This window comes from Ailuropoda melanoleuca, chromosome 2 (genome assembly GCF_002007445.2).
Source record: "Ailuropoda melanoleuca isolate Jingjing chromosome 2, ASM200744v2, whole genome shotgun sequence".
NCBI lineage: Eukaryota > Metazoa > Chordata > Mammalia > Carnivora > Ursidae > Ailuropoda > Ailuropoda melanoleuca.
The window spans coordinates 138,130,392-138,149,912 of NC_048219.1; the positions used below are offsets into that span (position 1 = coordinate 138,130,392).

General features: G+C 41.7%; 1 protein-coding gene across 1 annotated transcript in view; it reads right to left on the bottom strand.

Moving 5' to 3' along the window:
• The window catches only part of LRP2 (LDL receptor related protein 2), a 193,680-nt gene that overhangs the window by 6,752 nt on the left and 167,407 nt on the right, over positions 1-19,521 (bottom strand). The window contains 14 exon segments of the mRNA XM_034642228.1: positions 1,198-1,299; positions 2,293-2,422; positions 3,120-3,202; positions 3,204-3,238; positions 3,428-3,495; positions 4,325-4,415; positions 6,674-6,793; positions 9,223-9,399; positions 10,170-10,390; positions 11,834-11,962; positions 13,605-13,770; positions 15,281-15,424; positions 17,116-17,247; positions 18,356-18,487. Coding sequence (XP_034498119.1) covers positions 1,198-1,299; positions 2,293-2,422; positions 3,120-3,202; positions 3,204-3,238; positions 3,428-3,495; positions 4,325-4,415; positions 6,674-6,793; positions 9,223-9,399; positions 10,170-10,390; positions 11,834-11,962; positions 13,605-13,770; positions 15,281-15,424; positions 17,116-17,247; positions 18,356-18,487 — 1,730 coding nt within the window.

Sequence of the window (19,521 nt, forward strand, 5' to 3'; positions counted from 1 at the left end):
AACAGCATGAATTATTCCCACACTCATCAGAGAACTGAGAATCTTATCTCTGGATATTTAGGGTAAAATTAATAATCTGAGAGAACTGCTTTTAAGAAGCTGAATGTTTGAAACAAGAGGCATAATGGAATTAATACCCTTCTAGATATTTTTCTGTTAACATTCATGTGATTCCGAAGTTCCCTCTTAAACCCAAATTACTATGAACATATAATTAACAAATTACAAGGCAAAACAATTCACTCTTTTTCCTGTATTTTTACATTCACTGTTTCATCTCTTCTCGAAAGTGGGTATGTTCGTAAACATGGCCTCATTTTATTTCAGGTGAAAATGCCAAACGAGATGTCACATCTATTTTATCGTGTGATTAGATTTCGCTATCCGGATATCAAAGGATCAGGCAAAATGTTTTCAAGATGCAACTATTTCTGATCTTAGGGAAGTTATTCATAAAATAAACACTTCCATATTTAAAAGGTAACATCTTCTGATTTCAAAAGAAGTTTAGGTATTAACAATGAAACCATATTTCACAAAGGCTAGTTGTTCCGACAAAGAAAGGACAGGCTAATAGCTGACAGGCCTGAGAAGTGGTGTGGTAGCTACTGATCCAGATCCAATGAGAAGTTCTTTCCCTTCATCTACACACCTATGTCATCTCCCTGGTCCTCTTAAAGAAGAGTGAGTATTAGGGCTGCACCAAAGGAAACTTGAGAGATCTGCCTATTAATTCTGGAGACTTTTGTACTTTTCAGAAAACCATGGGGATATCACCTCAAATAACACCCATGTGATACCAATAAGAACCCAGAGAGTGTATCCAGTCCCAAAAATCTCTACATAATGACCTGACAATCATTCACTTGTTCATTTCACAAATATTTGCAGAGAGCCTGTGTGTGCCAGGCACTGCTTGCCAAGCCCCTGAATGGACTCCTAATTCTTGCTCTGGCCACTCAGAATGAAAAGGCTCTTGGTCAGCACCCCAAGAATGGTTGCTAAACCCCAGCAACTATGCAACAAGTTGGTGTCATATCCTTGGGTCAGTCCTGTGACTGCATACAGTCAAGCTGAAGAATGGAACACTGTGTTTCCTTCCATTCGAGGGCTGGTTGGGAGAACCCTAAGAGGGTATTATTCAATAGAACAAGATCCAACCACAGAAACACCTGAAAGAAAGGACTGACTTCTCACCTGGGTTGGCTGAACCACTTTCACATCACTGTCCCTCGATGCATACATCGGGTTTTCAAATATTATGGGCTGCTTCCCCATCTCCATGGCAAAGTTTTCACTCTGATGAAGGAAAAAAATATATATCTGGTTTACACACAAAGGAAGGTGCCCTCCTCATACCTGAAGAAATACCAGGTACTATGCCAAATTTAACCAAAAAGAACTTACAAAAAAAAAAAAAAGGCAGGAGACACAAGACACAATGGTTTCCATATGACAAACCATTACACAAAGTTAACAAACCCACTCATTTATCGGATCAAGAAAACACTCTCCCTATATCCACACTGTCTTTGGCTCCTTAATACAAATAATTCACTTAGGAACAGAGAAAAGAGTGGGCGGTGGGAGAAGAACAAAGAGGAGAAGAGGGAGATGGGAAAGAGGAAAGAATGGATAATATTGTACTTTAATGCAGGGGCAAACATGAAAGATTTAGGGGAAAGGCAGAATACTGAAAACGATTTTCCAGTAACGATTATAGAGACTGTATTGGTCTACTCATAAAGTAGCCATCTGGTCCCCACAGGAGGTGTTACTGTACCCATTACAGATGGAGACAGTGAGGGTCAGAGTGATAAGCTCATGCCTACCATTACGGACTTAGAAGGTGGCAGAATTGTGATTTGAACCAACTGCCGACCCTAAAATCACTGCTTATTCCATCAATATTTTACATGGGTGGGAAAATACGTGAGACTAAGAAACATATCTCCCTACTCCTTCCTTTCACATGCCAAGAGTCACCAAATAAAAACACCACCATGCTCTTTCTCCTCTCTCCCAAAAAACATAAGACTGTTTAAGATTCCTATTAACTTTTACAGTTTAGGATTCAACTGTGACTTAGAGCAGCGGTAGAATTCAATCATTACTAATATTTTGAGAGACCTTTCTGCAGCAAACTTAACGTTTCCTAATTTGTAAAGACTACTTTGAGAGGCCTACTGTTTCATCTTTTTTTTCTAGGTTAATTTCATTCTCTATAAAAGCGTTTCTTTTATAAAACAGTGAAAATGACAATCTCAAACCGTCATTTGCAACCACACTCACCATCACCATTGAGGGATCAATAGCAGACTCGGGCCCAAAGCCAGATACTCCAATATCCATGTTAACATCCGCTCCCGATCTGAAGGTCACCCCATTTCCATTTTCAGAGGATTTAACTAGACTGCTTAAACTGAAAAGAAGTAATTGAAACAATGTACCATTTTTTTAACAACCTTTTGCTATAGTACCCTCTCCTCCATATTGCGAAATCTTCCTTAAATGAAGTGCTCGATTCCCACTCTGAATTTACTCCTCAAATACAGTAGAAAGTTGCCTCAGCTACATGGAAATGTAAAGCACGTTCCTGAATGCTGGAGATTGAAGAAAGAGCAGGAATAAAGCCTGGTCCATCCCACCGACTGTGCTCCAGTCCAACCGGAATGCCCACCAGTGGGCACAACCATTTAAACTATAAAATGTGATCTGCCCCCAGGCTTCAAAGATGCATTTGATTAAGAAATGTGATTTGATGGGGCGCCTGGGTGGCTCAGTCATTAAGCATCTCCCTTCGGCTCAGGGCCTGATCCCAGGGTCCTGGGATCGAGCCCCACATCAGGCTCCTCCGCTGGGAGCCTGCTTCTTCCTCTCCCACTCCCCCTGCTTGTATTCCCTCTGTCGCTGGCTGTCTCTCTGTCAAATAAATAAATAAAATCTTTAAAAAAAAAAAAAAAAGGAAAGAAAGAAATGTGATTTGAAATGATAGCTTTAAGTTCACTACTTTTTGTTTCTGCAGAAAAAGTAAGCTGCACGCTATGCTTAAGTTAAAAAATAATAATAAAACACCGAAATGATTCACATGGTCACATGTTCCCCATAATGAAACTGACCTTGGTAGCTTGGGCAGAGAAGGCAACAGGGAGCCAGTTCTCCTGTAGTGGAAAAACCCCAGCGCTGCCAAAGTTCCAACGATGGATGACCAGGACGACTGCCAGGAGCACAGCCACGGCTGCCGTCAGAGAAGGGAGAAGAAGGGACCATGTCAGCACGTGGAAAGGGAAAGGAACTGGAAGACTGCACAGGGGAAGCTGGGGGTAGAACCACTCATTCCTCAAAGACTGAGTCAAGCAGCATCTAAACAGCTTTCAACATCGGAGCTGTGCCACATTTCCAGGTTGCTCTTGTTCTTAAAACTTACTTGTTCCTGGAGGGACGCCTTTGGAAAGCCCTATTTCGCAGTATTTTCCCATGTAGCCGCTGGGACACCTGGAAGTAAAAAAAGAATGCTCACCAGCTGTGGCCTTCCTAGGCTTCCACAGCTTTTTACAAGCACATCTTCAGGTAGAGAGAGGTTTGACCAAGCAAATTACATGCAGAACAGCCAATGTGTCCTGCGGGACTTTTGGTTACTCTGCCAAGGGATGATGAGGAGAAAGAACGGCAATCTGGCCTTGAAATTCACTTTCAGTGGTGTGGCTGTGATACCTACAGGGTCATCAAGTAAACCTAGTGGTGTCACCTCTACTCCATGGAATTCTTCCTTCAAGAATAAAACTGGAAGCCATGATGGTGTTTCTTCCTCTGACACGTATTCGTTAAATACTTCTAAAGACCTCCATTTATCTTGCTCCATGATAGAGCTTTCTCAACATTTCTTGCTTTTCCAAATCTTTAGCCTAGTCTCTGCTCATCACAAGTGCTTGGGCTGAAGCAGCCCTGCGGACAGCTGGTCTCCCACAATCCTAGCGTCATTAACAACACCAGGTGAGCAGAAAAATGGGGTTGTCGCTTCTCTAACCCCTTGTTAGAGTTGGCCCACAATCCTGTGGCATCTCCTGGGGAGGGGGTGGTGGTGTTGGAAATGCAGAATCCCTGTGAAGGAGATGGGCATTTGATCCAGATGATTCTTATGCACAGTACAGTTTGAGTAGCACGGCCTAGTTCTCTTCGGACTCCCCCAAGGGAGGGCAAGCTGGTGAAGATGTGAAAATTAGGGAACTGGCAAGGTGCCTGTACTTGTTTTTCTGGCTACTTTGTGTCAAATTCCCCCAGAAGAGGCAAGGCCTACAGCTCGGACCTCAACATTCAGACTTACTTGCATTTGGGGAGGTCATTCTCATCAAAATAGCAATTTCCTCCGTACATACACCTGCATGGGGGGGGCATGTTGATAGGACTTTCGATAGCTGCAGAAAGGGAAAGCCATGCATGTGTTAGTCAGCCACACTCAGCAGAGCACCCAAACCATGCAAATCTGCTTCAGGCCCAGGGTCAGAGTGGGAAGCGGATGGCGGTGGGGCAGCTAATTAGTCTCCCTATCAAAATGTCACCTGCCACTCAAGTCAGATGACTTTCCTTATCAATCATAAGGTTTGGGGAAGTAACATACATTTGGTGGAAGGAAAAGGCAGTTTAGAGCATTTCCCCCCAAACAGTGAAGAGACGCTACACTCCAGAACATACATTAACGTTTAAAAGAAACTATGGTAGAGGAATCTCTTAGGACATTCGCGTTCTCATCTGAAGTTTTCAGAATTCTCCTCTGCAAGCCCAGTTAAACACCAGAGTTTAATCTGGACACACCTCGAAACTTCAGCTGAAGGCTCCAAAGCATCAGGGACCCATCGATCAACTGACAGACACATAACACTCATGCACAGACGCCCAATGGGCAGCTGGTTAGAGATGTGCTATTTCTGAAGTCCTCCAAAACTGCCCTTGCTCTGGGCCCCTGTTCCAGCTCAGCCCCCACTCAGCCCCCCACTCTGCATGTGCCTGATGGGGTTTGTTAGTGTTCCCATGTCTCATACACAGAAGCAGCTCAGTATTTATTACATGTGTGCTTATTTAAGGAGTTCAGACGCCCTCCTGGCTCAGTCCCTCAATCTCAATCTCTACTCAAAGTTCACTTCATCAGAGAGGCCTTCCCGGAATTTTATCTAAGGCAACCCCACTCCCCCCCCCATCTCTCTTACCCTGACTTAGTTTTCTCCTTTTGCTTTTACCACCTGACATTATATATTTGGGGGAGGGTTCTCTATTTACAGTCCTATTAGAATATAAACTCAACAAGAGCAAAGGATCTGTTTTGTTCACTGCTGGTTATCTCCAGCACTTAGTGCCTAGCACAATGTTGGCACTCAAATACTCATCAGATTAACTAACTAATATACCAAACCAAGACCTCATATGGAATAACTACCACCATTAGCATGCTTGCTTTGGTTAGGTTCTTTTAAACAAGAATCTTACTGTAATGCACTTGGCAAAAAATGTAAATGAGGAAAGTCGTAGACAAGGTGACAACATGGACAACACTACTCCTGAGCGTGAAACTGTAGTAAATGTCAGAACCATCCTTCTACAGCATAGAACAAATGTCAAAAGCCTGAAATCTTTGTTTGGTTCAAAATATTGCTAAATATTGTAATCTTGCCAATATTTCTCCAGTAGCCTTGGGATCAGAGTGGGGATACGGGAAGGGAAGAGGGGGAAGCAGTTTTCTCTCCCTGAGTTTCATTCTCTAAAACTGCCAGCTTTTCAGCCTGGCTGCGAAAAGTCAAAAGGTGGTGCCTTGTTTAACCACTTGCTCCCCCTGGTGGCCAACGGCGGTTAAGCACATCCCCATCAGCTAAAACTGAGGGAAGGGAACCATAAAATGGGTAACTAAAACATAAAAACAAGGACGTGAGCCACATAATGGGCCACTAGTGAACTGCAGGATGATTTTTGTAATGTGCATATTAAGAATTGGTTAGGGTCACTAGTGGACACCCATGGTTTACACATTCCTTAATTTAAGAGCCACTGAAGAAAGGTCTTGCCAGGCACAGACCATCCACAGCATTTGGGATGAGAAGTAAACCACGGCTTCCTTATTCTGGCCTCCATCTCCCAACAATGTAAGGTACCTTTTAAAATGCGGCCCTTTTTCACTTGTCAAAACTTTGAAATGAGCATGTGAGGAAAACAGTGACCCTCCCCTGGCCCTCCCATCTGTACTGGATAAGGCCCCCCACTTCAGGAACCTAGTTCCCCACTTGAGGCACTCCAGTTAAGACTGAATGGATTCTGGAGCAACAGACTTCCGGTATGGGGTAGAGAAAGGAGGCAGAGGTCTTACAGAAAACCCACTCTTCCACATATCTTTACAAAACAACACAACAGATTTGGGGGCACTGGGATCTACACAGATCCTAGCAAATAATTCTCAGCAATCATTGGAACACCAGTTCTGTTTGGCTCCCTCAGCCCCACTCAGCTCTGTTCCTACTTCCTGATCGCTCATCCCTCCTTCCAGCCGTCAGCACTCTATCCTGCAAAGGACCCAGCACACAGGGATTTTTTAGGCTCCTGCAGAAGATGAGACGCTGGGAGGGAGCCTACTGAAGAAGGCAGAGGAGTGTCCCCAGGCCCCCGTGGCTGCCCAGGCGGGGCCCCTTACCTGCGTTACAATCAATGCTGCTCCCTGCGATGAAGGAGGAGCCTTGGGGGCAGGCACAGCTGTATCCTCCCGGTCTCAGGAGGCAGAGATGACTGCAGATATTTTTACAGCGGTTGGGCACTGGAAAGCACATGAGAACAGCAGTTAGGGTCTGAGGAGGAAATGAGAACGCCAACCAAGGATACGCTCATCAACTGAGCTGTGGCCCTGTCCGGGGACATCAGGGCCCAGGCAGCGTCCCAGCACCGCTAGGCTACATGCCACCTGGCTACTCACCTCACTTATACCACGTCTCCCGTGCCGCCCCACCAGAGTGCCACAGCCCCTCCAGCCTACTCCTGTGCCACTCACGTATTCCCTGGGCATTACCTAGCTCCTGCCTTGCCCTGGCGGGTTTGGAAGGCAGGGGTCTAGTCCACTGCATGACCTCAAAAACTATCAACGCAGGGCGCCTGGGTGGCTCAGATGTTAAGTGCCTGCCTTCAGCTCAAGTCATGATCCCAGGACCCTGGGATCTGAGCCCCGCACTGGGCTCCCTGCTCAGCGGGGAGCCTGCTTCTCCCTCTCCCTCTGCTGTTCCCCCTACTTGTGATCTCTCACTCTCTGTCAAATATATAAATAAAATCTTAAAAAAAAAACCATCAACACAAAGCAATTTGAAAGAGTTCAAAAGACCCATAAGACCCTATTATTATGTCAAGACTTGTCATCACCATAGATCCTAATGTGTCCAGATCATACATTAGATAGGATTTCTACCCCGCCCTCGTAGGAAGGCTTTCTTCTGGACTTTGGTTCTGCTACTTGCAAGACAAGGGAATTGAAAGCTGTGATTATCAGAATCACCTGGGAGCTATTCACAACTATGGATGCCCAGTCACAGAAATTCAGATTTAAATTGGTCGAGGATGCAGCACAAATGTTACCGTTAAAAGCTTCTCAAGTAATTCTGGAGTCTTCTGAATTCTACCTTAGCCTGCCTATATTATGATTTCTCCAAGGTATAGATGATCTCTAAGTTCCTTGTCAGGCTAACATTCTGTGATCCTGATTCTCTGACATCCAATATGTAAGCATAGACACGGCATGGCTATAAAATAATAAACCATATTCCAAAGTTTCACTCAAAATCTGCCCATTTTTTCAGCTCTCTAAAGCAGAACTTTCCAAACTTGAATGTAATGCAAATCACCTAGGGAATCTGATGCAAAAAGTCTGGGTGAGGCCTGACAGTCTTGCATTTCTCACCAACTCCCTTAAGATACCAGTGCTACTGGTCCATGGCCCACACTTGCACAGGGCCTAGAGCAGGACTCTTCAAATGTGGCTCCTTAACCAGCAACATCACCATCAGTTGGGAACTTACTGGAAATGCACATTTTTAAGCCACCTCAGGGATATTAAATCAGAAACCTCTCAGGTGGGGCCCAACAATATGCATTCCACAAGCTCTCTAGAGGATTCTGATCATGCTCAAATGTGAGAACTACTGGTCCAGTCAATGCTAATCTGGCATAGCTGGGCTACGTCTCTGGCCTACACAGTGATCAGCACCCTCTTAAGGGGGCCCAGCTGGCTCCAGATCTTCCTCTAACTCCTTGGTAGCCTTCTCTACAAGGACCAGAGAGGGGGCTCACTATGGGTACTGTGCTCTCCCCTCCTATCTTTAAAACTGCCCAGCACAAGAGCCCCAGGAACATGGAGGACATAGGAGCTATTGTACCAGTGGGGTTCCTTATATGTGAGATGAAAATAAAACCTCTTTATACAGTTTTGGAGATTAACTGAAGTAACCATCTGTCTGAGTTAACATTTGAAGAGAGAATCTGACTTTGAGAGCTTAATAAAAATCGATTTTCTTTCCTTGCTCCCTTCCAGGGTGCCTGGGTGGCTCAGTCGGTTAAACGTCTGCCTTCAGCTTTGGCTCCCTGCTCAGCAGGGAGTCTGACTCTTCCCCCATCTCATGCTCTCTCTCACTCTCCACTTTCTCTCTCTCAAATAAATCAAATCAAATCTTAAAAAAAAAAATTCCCTTCCCTTTCACCTTACTCCATTCAATGGTGAAGGATGAATTAGAACACAGGTAACCTGATGAAGCAGGACCCACAACAAAGAAAATGGGAAAGAGGAGAGGGGATACAAACACCTGTGACTGACAATTTTAAACTGAGGCTCACATAGCTCAGGATACCCTGACTAGCCTAGCCTTAGAACAGCAGAGTATGGAACACTAACCATATCCACGAAACCCACTGTAACCTACCTTCTGTGGCCTGGAAGTATATACCTGTAACTCCAATGAAGACTGAAATATTTTTACTTCACATCTGCTGGTGATGTACATAATTACATCTGACCTCCAATTTTATCTTTCTTTGGTCAAAATGGTTAACACACACACACACACACACACACACACGCACTCACACCTTTCATGTACCAAGAGATCAGACTATTATAATCCACTACCACTCTCCAACACTATAGCCATTAATTTGAAATAAGGTTTCCAGATAATAAGGAACATCTTATTCCGAGGTTGGTGTTACCTGACTGATCGTATCTATGTTGATGGAAGATTCGAGCTTGAGTGAGCCATGGGTTCACCATCAGCATTTTCTCTTTCTCATCTCGCCCAAATTTATCTTGCTTCCATACTTCTCCCTTATCCTTAGATATCCAGTAAAACTGGCCTTCAAAGATGTCCAGACTATATGGGTTCATTGCTGTTTACCCACAGAGGAAAATCAAAACAAAACAAAGTTATTGAATAGGAAATACCCTATTCCTCTTTTATATCAGATGTCATTATGCTTGAATTAATCCCTAATACAACATTCAGGCAGACTTTCTGTACATGTGACCACAGAAGTGTGCTATGTTGGGAGAGCAAGATGGTAGACACTAAACTAGGTTCGTGCCTACTGGTTGATAACAATTACAGAGAACCTGCTCACTTTCAAGTTGCTGATTTAATTTTATTTTTGGACAACAATTTGGATGGCAGAGATTCTATTTTTTTTTCTTCGAACATAAGACACCACTTATCATATAAAGCTCATATTTACTGGATTGTTGCAATTCCGCCAAAATCTGGATAAGAAAACAAAATATTTCTCTCCTTCTAGATGTTTCCATTTTACATAATGAACAATTGAGCGTAATAAAAACAAATGGGTCTAGAAGTGGTGAGACATGGATTTCCACTGGTTACACATGAAATGCCACTCCATCAGGCCAACCTAACAGGAAACTCAGTTATTTCAGTAACTGTTGCTAAGAGCACCTTTTAAAAATTATGTTAAAAGGAAAAAAAAAACTTAATTATTGCTAATGCATTCATTTGCATTTAAATCAGCAGCTGGGGATTGGAGGGAGTGGTATCTAAGAATCTATATCAACCTAAAATCAGGTCCCTCCTGGAGAAAATGGGCAAACTCTAGAAATATATTTCTTGATTATATAAAAACATATTAAAATCTAACCCATTTCTAACCTGCATTTGCAACGATTCTCCTATCAGTCCCATCATGTTTTATAGTTTCAATATTGTTCTCTTTGAAGTCACTCCAGTAGATCCGGTCATTGTTCCAATAATCAATAGCAAGGCCTGTTGGCCAACCAAGGTCCTCCTGAACCAGGATTTTCCGATGCTGTCCATCCATCCAGGCAGACTCGATTTTAGGTTCTCCGCCCCAGTCAGTCCAGTACATAAGCCTGTAACAGAAGGTTTTCTCTTTTTAACACTTCATCTAGTGAGGCTTCTCCACTGAAGCAGGGCATGCACTTCCAGCAAGGAAGTCAACTGTTTGTCACAGAGGTCTGGGTGCTAAGTGACAGTTTTTACACTTCACTTTAGAGACAGGGTGAGAAAAGGAGGAGCCCGTGCATCTGTGCTCAATCCTTCCTGAAAACTCCCTCCATAGAAATTGCCCAGCCCTGTTCGAATATATATATTCAGACACTTTAAAATGTATAAGCACAAAAGCTGTTCATTCTTCATAAAATATTTATTGAATGCCTTATGTGTTAGCAGCACTGCTTTGCTTGAGATGTATCAGAGAATAAAATAAGGGTTCCAATTTTAAAATGGATTATTTTGCATCCAATTAATAATTACAGAAGAATTGCACAGACCAGGGATGACACCACTTCCCATACCTGGAAAAAACCAGGCAGGCAAGATAAATGAGTGGAGCATGGCAGTTATGAACATCAAGTGATGATGAGAGCAAAGCCCTATCTAGAAGTTCCAGGCAATACTGTATCGAGAAAGGCATCCCTACTGGTTCACCTAGGTGGCTCAGTTGGGTATGAGTCCAACTATTTACTTCAGCTCCAATCTGATCTCAGGGTTGTGAGATCGAGCCCCGCACCAGGCTCCACACTGGGCATGAAAACCTCTCCCTCTCCCCCTCCACCCTTCCTCCCTCTCTAAAAAAAGAAAAAGAAAAGAAAGGCATGCCTACATAGTGTTATCAGTTGTTCTGATTTTTCAAGCCAAAAATATAGCTTAAAAAATTGTTTTTGTTAGTAACTAAGTTTTATTTATTTTTATTTAATTTTTAAAAGATTTTATTTATTTATTTGACACACAGAGAGACAGCCAGCAAGAGAGGGAACACAAGCTGGGGGAGTGGGAGAGGAAGAAGCAGGCTCCCAGCAGAGCAGGGAGCCCGATGCAGGGCTCAATCCCAGGACCCTGGGATCACGCCCTGAGCCTAAGGCAGATGCTTAACGACTAAGCCACCCAGGCACCCCAGTAACTAAGTTTTAAAAACCTTAAAGTGCTGTTTAGTTCAAGTCCAATATGTCTGTAGGCCATACTGAGCCTACCAGCCACCACTTCGCAGCCTCTAGTCTAAACCAATCATCAGGTAGAGACCAACCTTTAAATTCTATTGAGAAATGTGTGAAATTTAGACAAACTGGGTTATGGAAAAAAAGTCGCCAGAAGGTTTCCCCTTACGCAGTATCAGTCTGAAGCCTGGGTGGTCCTAAATGATCTTTAGGGCATACTACAATTCTTTAAATTAGTCAGAGATGCCATTCCAAATAGTCCAAGGACAATTTCAGTACAATTAGGAAAAAATATGATATTAATTTTTGACAATCCACTGGAAAGCATCTAGAAGATGAAAGACTCCTTCAAGTACTTACCCTAGTTTGGGATTCACAACCACTGCAGCTGGTTGATTCAGTCCATTGGAAATCAGCCACTTTCTGTACCTCCCATCAAGTTCAGCCACCTCAATCCGTTTAGTCTTGGCATCTGACCAGTAAATATGCCTGAATTTAAAAGGACAAGGTTACACATGTAAAAGAGTCTCGACTGGTCACTTCTGGGGAACAGGTTTGAAGATGAGAGCCTTCAGTTTGGAAGCTGGGGCCAATAAGACAACTACTTAGATACCAGTGATCAGAGCAGAGTCTCCCTCTCTCAGGAATGCCTCGATCTCTTCAGCCAAGGGTCTTTGGAAGTTACGAGTGGAAGAGTAAGGGATAGAGGGGGACTCCTGCCTGATCAGCCAGGATCAGTGATGACGATGGACCTCACAGCTGGCACTGCTACGAGACATGTACCTCCAGGTGGAAGTCATAAGGCACTGGTTAGCTGGCCCTTTAATTCTGACTGCCCTGTGAGTCTGCTTCTGCTCAGCCAAGAGCGCCCCTGGCATCAACAGCAATCCAGCAGCAGCTCCAAGGATGAGTGGAAACAGCCTTTCCAAAATAACGAACTCGGCAAGGCCATCCTGCCCTATTCCACTGCTAGGGCTGCATGTACCAGTCCCTTATGAACAGAAAGATTTCCATCAGATTCTTCACTCGCTCGTTCATGAAGGCTGAGGAAGACGCATAACTTCAAACATGAGTTGCCTGGCTGGTTGGTTTTCAGAAGGAAGTGCTAAAGTCTAGAGTTTCAAGTTACTGACTCTCCAAGTCCTTGATTCCTGACAGAAAATGCTGTAATGAGTGCCCTGATAGCCTGTGGGCACAGCGGGGACCTAATTAACTTCTTCAGAAATCTTCAATTCTCCCAGGAGCGCTGGATAAGTTTGTTAAAAAGTGAAAATTAATTTATGCTGCAAATGACTCTCCATTCTCCCAGAGGGCAACAAGCCCCTGAGCCTTCTCTCTCACACATTTTTTCATTATTCATTCATTTTCAAGGACATGGGGAATTCTATGAATGTTTGAGCTCTGATCCTAACATACTCACTTTCCCATTAATGTTACTCCAGATGCAAGGCTCTTCCTTGAAGAAGAAGCTTATGAACTTTTCCACATCAGTTTGCATCTCAGGCATCTACCTGATAATAAACCTACTTAAGGTTCATATTTAGGGATCATACAAAATGTCTGGCTCTGGCCCCTGGGATTCTAGGAAATCTAAAACAGCAGAACAAAGCTGACACCACTATTAACTCAGACTCGAAGGTTAAACAGGAAAGTCCAATTTCCAATCTGTTCAGACAATACAGCCTGCTAAAAACCCAAGATGTGGGCTGCTGCTCCTCAAAATAATTACCATAGGGAAAAATGTTTCATCTCAACCACCCTACTGGTAGGATTGGGACGCTGTTCCATTTCTTCACAAAATGAATAGCGCTGCCATACTGAAAGTTCTAATTTGGGAATCCAACTCTGTAGGCAAGAATGCTCTCCTGGATATAATACAAAATCTTGACCTCAGTGCTTTCCCAAACTTTTTCATAGCACACACAGAATACAGGAAATGATAATGTTTATATGACACCTCAGGATAAGCAGAGGTTGTTGCGGGGGCTGGGTAGAGCAAGCCCAGGCATCACCCAGCTCCACCAACACTGTGACCTTTATCTGGACTAGCTTAACTCATGTGCCATGGCAAGCAGTAGGCGGTCTGGACAGGAAAATAGAATAGACAGGTGGGGGATATGGCTTTTCTTACCTTCCAACCCAGTCCACTGCTAATCCATCTGGTTGCATTATGTATTTCAGGTTCAGGTTAACTTCTGACACAAGATTATTAGTATCAGATTCAAAGTTGGGGATGTAGGCACGTTTGATAGCACCAAAATCAGAGCCATGCCCTAGCACAGTATAATATACGACACCTGCAAGGCAAGACACACAGTTGAGTTTCATGTCAACATCAGGTAAGGGAGGAACTGGGGTCTAATCAGGTGAACTACTGTTCATTTATTGACATCTCTACTTCCTCATTGTTCCTATAAAACTAATAATTCAATTACACTGATCTGATCAAACCTCAAGACATCATACTTGAGCTACTAGCTACAAATACTTCAACTGATAGCTTACTGATACTGACTTAGTTGTTTCTATTTCAAGGTAACTTACTAAAATACATTTCAGCCAAGAGCCTATTTACTCTCATTAGGATCAAGCTCTGGTTTCCAAAACGAAATGTATAGATAAACCAGGGGGAGGCTATTCAATAAATTGCAGTAAAGGAGCTATGTAAATGACAAGTCCTATTTTGTGTATACACGAAAGGACAGTGGACAGCAGGCATCTTTTTTTTTCCCCTGGGATAATTATTTATTTTTTTATAATTTTTTTTATTATGTTAGTCACCAGAAGGCATCTTAAAAAGCATAGGAAGACTGCGACTTTTAAGGCATATACTTTCCTAGGTGTTTGCCATTCTTGAAAAGTTTATTGCATCATGTAGGTAAGTGTGAAAACACAACTGCAATAAATCTTACATAGCATAATTATTAATAGTTTGCAAAGCATTTTCACATCTGTTATCTCATTTGATCTTCAAAGAACTCTCAGAGGGAGGCAGGCAGACAAGATAAGAAATGGAGAACCAGAGAATTGTTACAACTATTTAAAGTTATAAAGCTTACCAATGAGGGAAACAGGCATAGAAGATGAGTTTTCTGATTCCTGCCCCATTACTATCTCCCACATACCCTACAGAGCCATGAAAGTCTCAACAATTAACATTTTTCATATTTTCATATTTTCACTCATTGAACTGAACTATGAAAGCAACCATCATATACAATGTTGGGTCAGATGCTGGGTCAGAGGCTGGGTCAGACGCTTGGCATGTGGAGTTGAATTAGATTCAATCCTGTCTCCAAAGAGCTCATGGTTAAGGTACAGGGAGAAAATGATGTGGATGGCTATAACTCAATGTAACACGTGCTTTAGTAAAAGCATGTATAAAACACTATAGGCTCACGAGCGAGCAATTATGGAACTGCGCCCGGGAAGGATTATAGCAGATGTCAGAGGAGGTGACATTTGAACCGAGTCTTTGAAGTCTGGGTAGAAATTTTGAAGCGTACAGTGATAGGGAAGAACAATCCCTGCGTGAACAAAGACAAAGAGATACTGAACAAAGGGATATGAGGTGGTCCTAAAAGAATAACCCCCAGAGATGGGAGAAGGTTTGGTTACAAGCTGAGAAAGTTTTGCTGGAACACACAGCCAAGCTAAGGTGTCTAGAACACGCTGGATAGGAGGAGCTCTATCCTCCATGCATGCAACAAAATTCACTCATTAAAAAACAGATTCTCCAAAGCTTAACACCTTCTAATTCCATTAATTCAATTAATATCAATGACAGATGCCAAAGTTCATACTTACTGAGACCTATGCCTTCGGGATCCCAATCATAATCAACAGCCTGAATACGTTCTTCGCCTTCAAGATAATCTGAGAACTTCTCAGATGAGAGATTATATTTTCGAATTCGAACATTTTCAGGCAATAGCAACAAAGGAGGGTTACCTGTAAAAAAGACAAGGGCTGCTTCATCTGTTTGAATTCTATCGGAAGTCTTTTTAAAATAAAGTAGATATAAAATAGTAAGTATACTCCCACCTTTAAAAAAACATAAGTTTTTATAGGAATCTGACTACCTCTGCTAATCAATAGAACTAATATCCAACTGGGATGCAAAACCTGTGACTGTGGACAGTCCCGTCTCCATTTTCAGGTGGAAGGTTAGTATTTGTTAGGGATGTTATCAGTTCTTTATTCTTTGTCCTCTGTTGGGTAATGGTTTAGAACAAGACAAGACTGAGACCCCTAGATAGTGTCCTCTTTTCCACTGATTTTTTTTTCCTAATTCACTGACAGTAAAACAGACAAGACTGCAGACAACCTCACAGAAGAAATACAATATGTATAGTGCTACTAAAAGTTTACCAGGATGTCCTCATTCCTTATTCTTTACTGACAGATTTTATAACTCTTTTAGCAGGTAATCAGCTCCATGACTCAATTTATCTTCCAGCTAATGACAAAAAGTTTGTTCTTGTTCTTACCCAGAGCAGCTATTTCAATAGTGACTCATCCCGAGGTGCTCTGTCTAGAATTTTTAAATTTAATTTACTTGCATAATGTCAATTGAATCTCATTTAAGTAACTTTTGAAAGTTCACTTTATATATTTCCTCTGTCTTGACATTGTGTTTTATATGACTATGGGCATTTATTTCAGTCATCTCCTTAGTTAAAAGACTTAAATAGTTTTTAATTTGCTGCCTAATTACCAGACCAACTGCTCAAATGCCTTTACCCTAGTTTTCATTCAGTGTCAAAAATGTTTGGGGGGTAAAATATTTAAGTATGCTAGTCAGACGCATGCTTTAAAAGCCCAATTTGTATGAAGAAATTGAATAGCCATTTTACCCTTAATTTGCAAAGTAAAATGTTATTTCCTTACCAAGTATTTAAACTCTCGTACAAACTTCAAATTCAAATCTGTGAGACTTGTAAAGACCTATACCCCTTGATGGGGCTGTGCTGATTTAGATCAGACCTCTGGAAATTTGGACTACATAATACTTTTGCCACATAGTCTTTCTCCTTTGTCATTTCTATCTAGTACTTACTACTGCTTTCTATCAGGTCTGACTCTGAGCTACCAGCATTAACCTAAAATGTAGAACTAATGATTGAAGTTATAAATGAGCCAGACTCTATCTGTGATCGGCAGCCCATGAACAATAAAAAGAATGTCCTTGATTTGCCCCGACTGAATGTGACTGCTTTTGTGATCCATCTTGAATCACAGGGCCTCAAACCTTGATCTTGGAGTGGGAGCCGGAGGGCTTCATTAATTTCCTTCTGTTGACCACGACCCTATAGACAAGCTTTTGTTGTCTGAATATTCTGGAAGGCGACATCTTGTCCACTTTTTGAACTTTTATCAAGGTGGACAAGAGGCTAAGCCCAGAATAATACATAGTACTGACTCCTATTTTAATTCCTGCATATTTGTTGTCAGATTGCAGTTATTGTTGTAATTTGGAAGGAGAGGAGAGAGAAGAGCCTGGATTCGTGTTGGAACTGAAGTAGCTGGTGAATTAAAAATAAGACTCTGACAGTCTAAGGTTTACTTTCTGGTATATTGTACTCATCAGCATATATTTCTCTGAAAGTCAACTGATTAATCCCAACATGAACCCATCATACCGTCAGCTGCGCAGCGTTTTCCATACTGGTCACTCTCAGACCTGAAGCCTTCGGCACAGGAACACTCATAACTTCCTTTGGTATTCTGGCAGTTCTGGGGACAGACCCCAAATTGCTCACATTCATTGATGTCTGCAGATAAAATAAAAGCAAATATGCAACATCTGCTCCCAACCATTCCTTCGAGGCCCTGCTCCTGTTTAAATCCATAGTCATAAGCAACGAAGCCTGAGAAGGCTGCAGATGAAGAGAGGCAATAATGCCATCATTCATGGAGCACTTACTAAGCTTCAGACATTGTTTCACACGCTTTTCATGTTTGTGCCTCATTTAATTCTCTAAAATGGCTCTGCAATATAGACCATTCCTAAACCCAAAGTCCCAAAGCTAGTAAGCAATGAAGACAGGGTTCAACTGTAACACAGTGACTGACTCCGTGCAATAGCAGAGCAAAATTTTCACTTTTGGAAAGCAGCAGTGTGTTGGTGTTGTTTGGTACCACTTCCCTTGGCCTAACTAGCTTCAGGAAAGGGACTCATTCATTTGGTTTCTTCACTGAGTTCTTAAGCTTCAGCTTCCAGAAGAACCGTCTCAATCATATGAGTATGACACATCATGAGTTAGAAGCAGCAAATTCAAATAATGAAGGACACTGAAAATCAGACACATTCCGTACCATCTTGATAAGCTACCTTGCAACTCCATACCTTAGATCTCACTTCTGTCTGGCATAAGTAGGTGTGTAATAAATATGTGTGGTTGGACTTTGATGAAGAAAGTAAAACTTGTGCTTATTTTTTAAAAATTGGATCTCCCACACTGATACAATAAGCAGTCATCATTCCTGAAGAATTCGTAAATCTTATCCATTCTGCAGACATTACCGAGGATGAGTTATCTCCCTAGCCATCTGCTAAGGACTGGCAAGAGAACATGGAAAAAAAAAACTGGCATCCCTGAGTGGTGTTGTTTTTTTTCATGACCCAAGAAATTAATGAGCAAAAGCTTAACATTTGTCATCATTGGTTATATACAACATGAAAGTACAGCTTACACTCTCATTCAGAACTGATCATCACCCTCTAACAGTATAATTATTGGTGCACGTAAGTATTTTAATGAGCCAGAAAAATGTTTAGCCTCATTAAAGGAATTAACAGTGGTCTAATAAAAGGGAATGAGTGGAGAACCTAAAAAATATGAGGATCTCCTAATGGGAATTGGAGGAAATATACTTTACCATCACAGGAGTTTCTGTCCAAAGTACTGGCTTTGAACCCGGGTCTACAGGAGCAGATAAAGCCTCCTTCATTTAACTGGGTACAATTTTGTTCACATAGATTCTCTGCACATGATCTTTCTTTTCCTGTATCTGGAAAAACAATCTTAGGATTACAAATGAAAGGTATAAACCTATCTACAGCCTACTACTATAGGACATCACCAGATAACCCCTTTCCAGAAGTCTTTGTAGAGGATTGAAGGCCTCTGTATATTCAGATATCTGCTAATGGGGTGAATGCCATTTATATAATTGTACATAATGTCAGATCCTTGAGGCAATCTTCCTGTTATACTCAGCACTGCCAGGCTTCCCGGGGCATCCAATTCCAGAGTCCAGAACTATGAAGTCAGGCGCTCTTCACAACTATAACCATCAGCTCCAGAATTATATATATATATATATATATTAAGATATATATAATATATGTAATATGTATCCTATTATATGTGTAATAAAGGACACTGATACAGTTTAGAGCAATACAACAAATAGGAGGAAATTATAAAAGTGTAAGAAGACCAACTGAGATATGTGTACACATATGTATCGAATGTTGGCCAGGGCACAGTAAAATGCATATTATTATTAGTCATACAACTGCTGTAAGAACCATGAAGTGGCACACATGGAAAGGAATTTTGCAACAACATGTATGAACCAAGGACTTTAAAAATATTCATACTCTATTATCCAGTTATTCCACGTTAATATATTTTCCCTCAAAAGGAATAAAAAATGTGCACTATGATTTATGTTTAAGGATTATAAATTGTTGATAATAAAATTTTGAAAACAACTTGAGCAATTATGGTTTACTGGTTTTTATCAAATCTAAGTAAGACACCACTGATGCACCATCTTATGTAATGCTAAAAGAGAAAACATCTGGGACTTACACTATGGCATGTTATCAATTGAAGAATTATCCTTATTTCAGAGTTGTTTAAATGTGAAAATAAACATGCATCTTACAATCAATGAATTATGATTATCTACATGATGGATTGCTAGGCAATCATTCAAATTCATGATTTCAAATGATACTTTGACATGGAAAATATCTATATCAAAAATGGAGGAAAAGATTGTAATGCTAAATATACAATATGTTTTTAAATTTT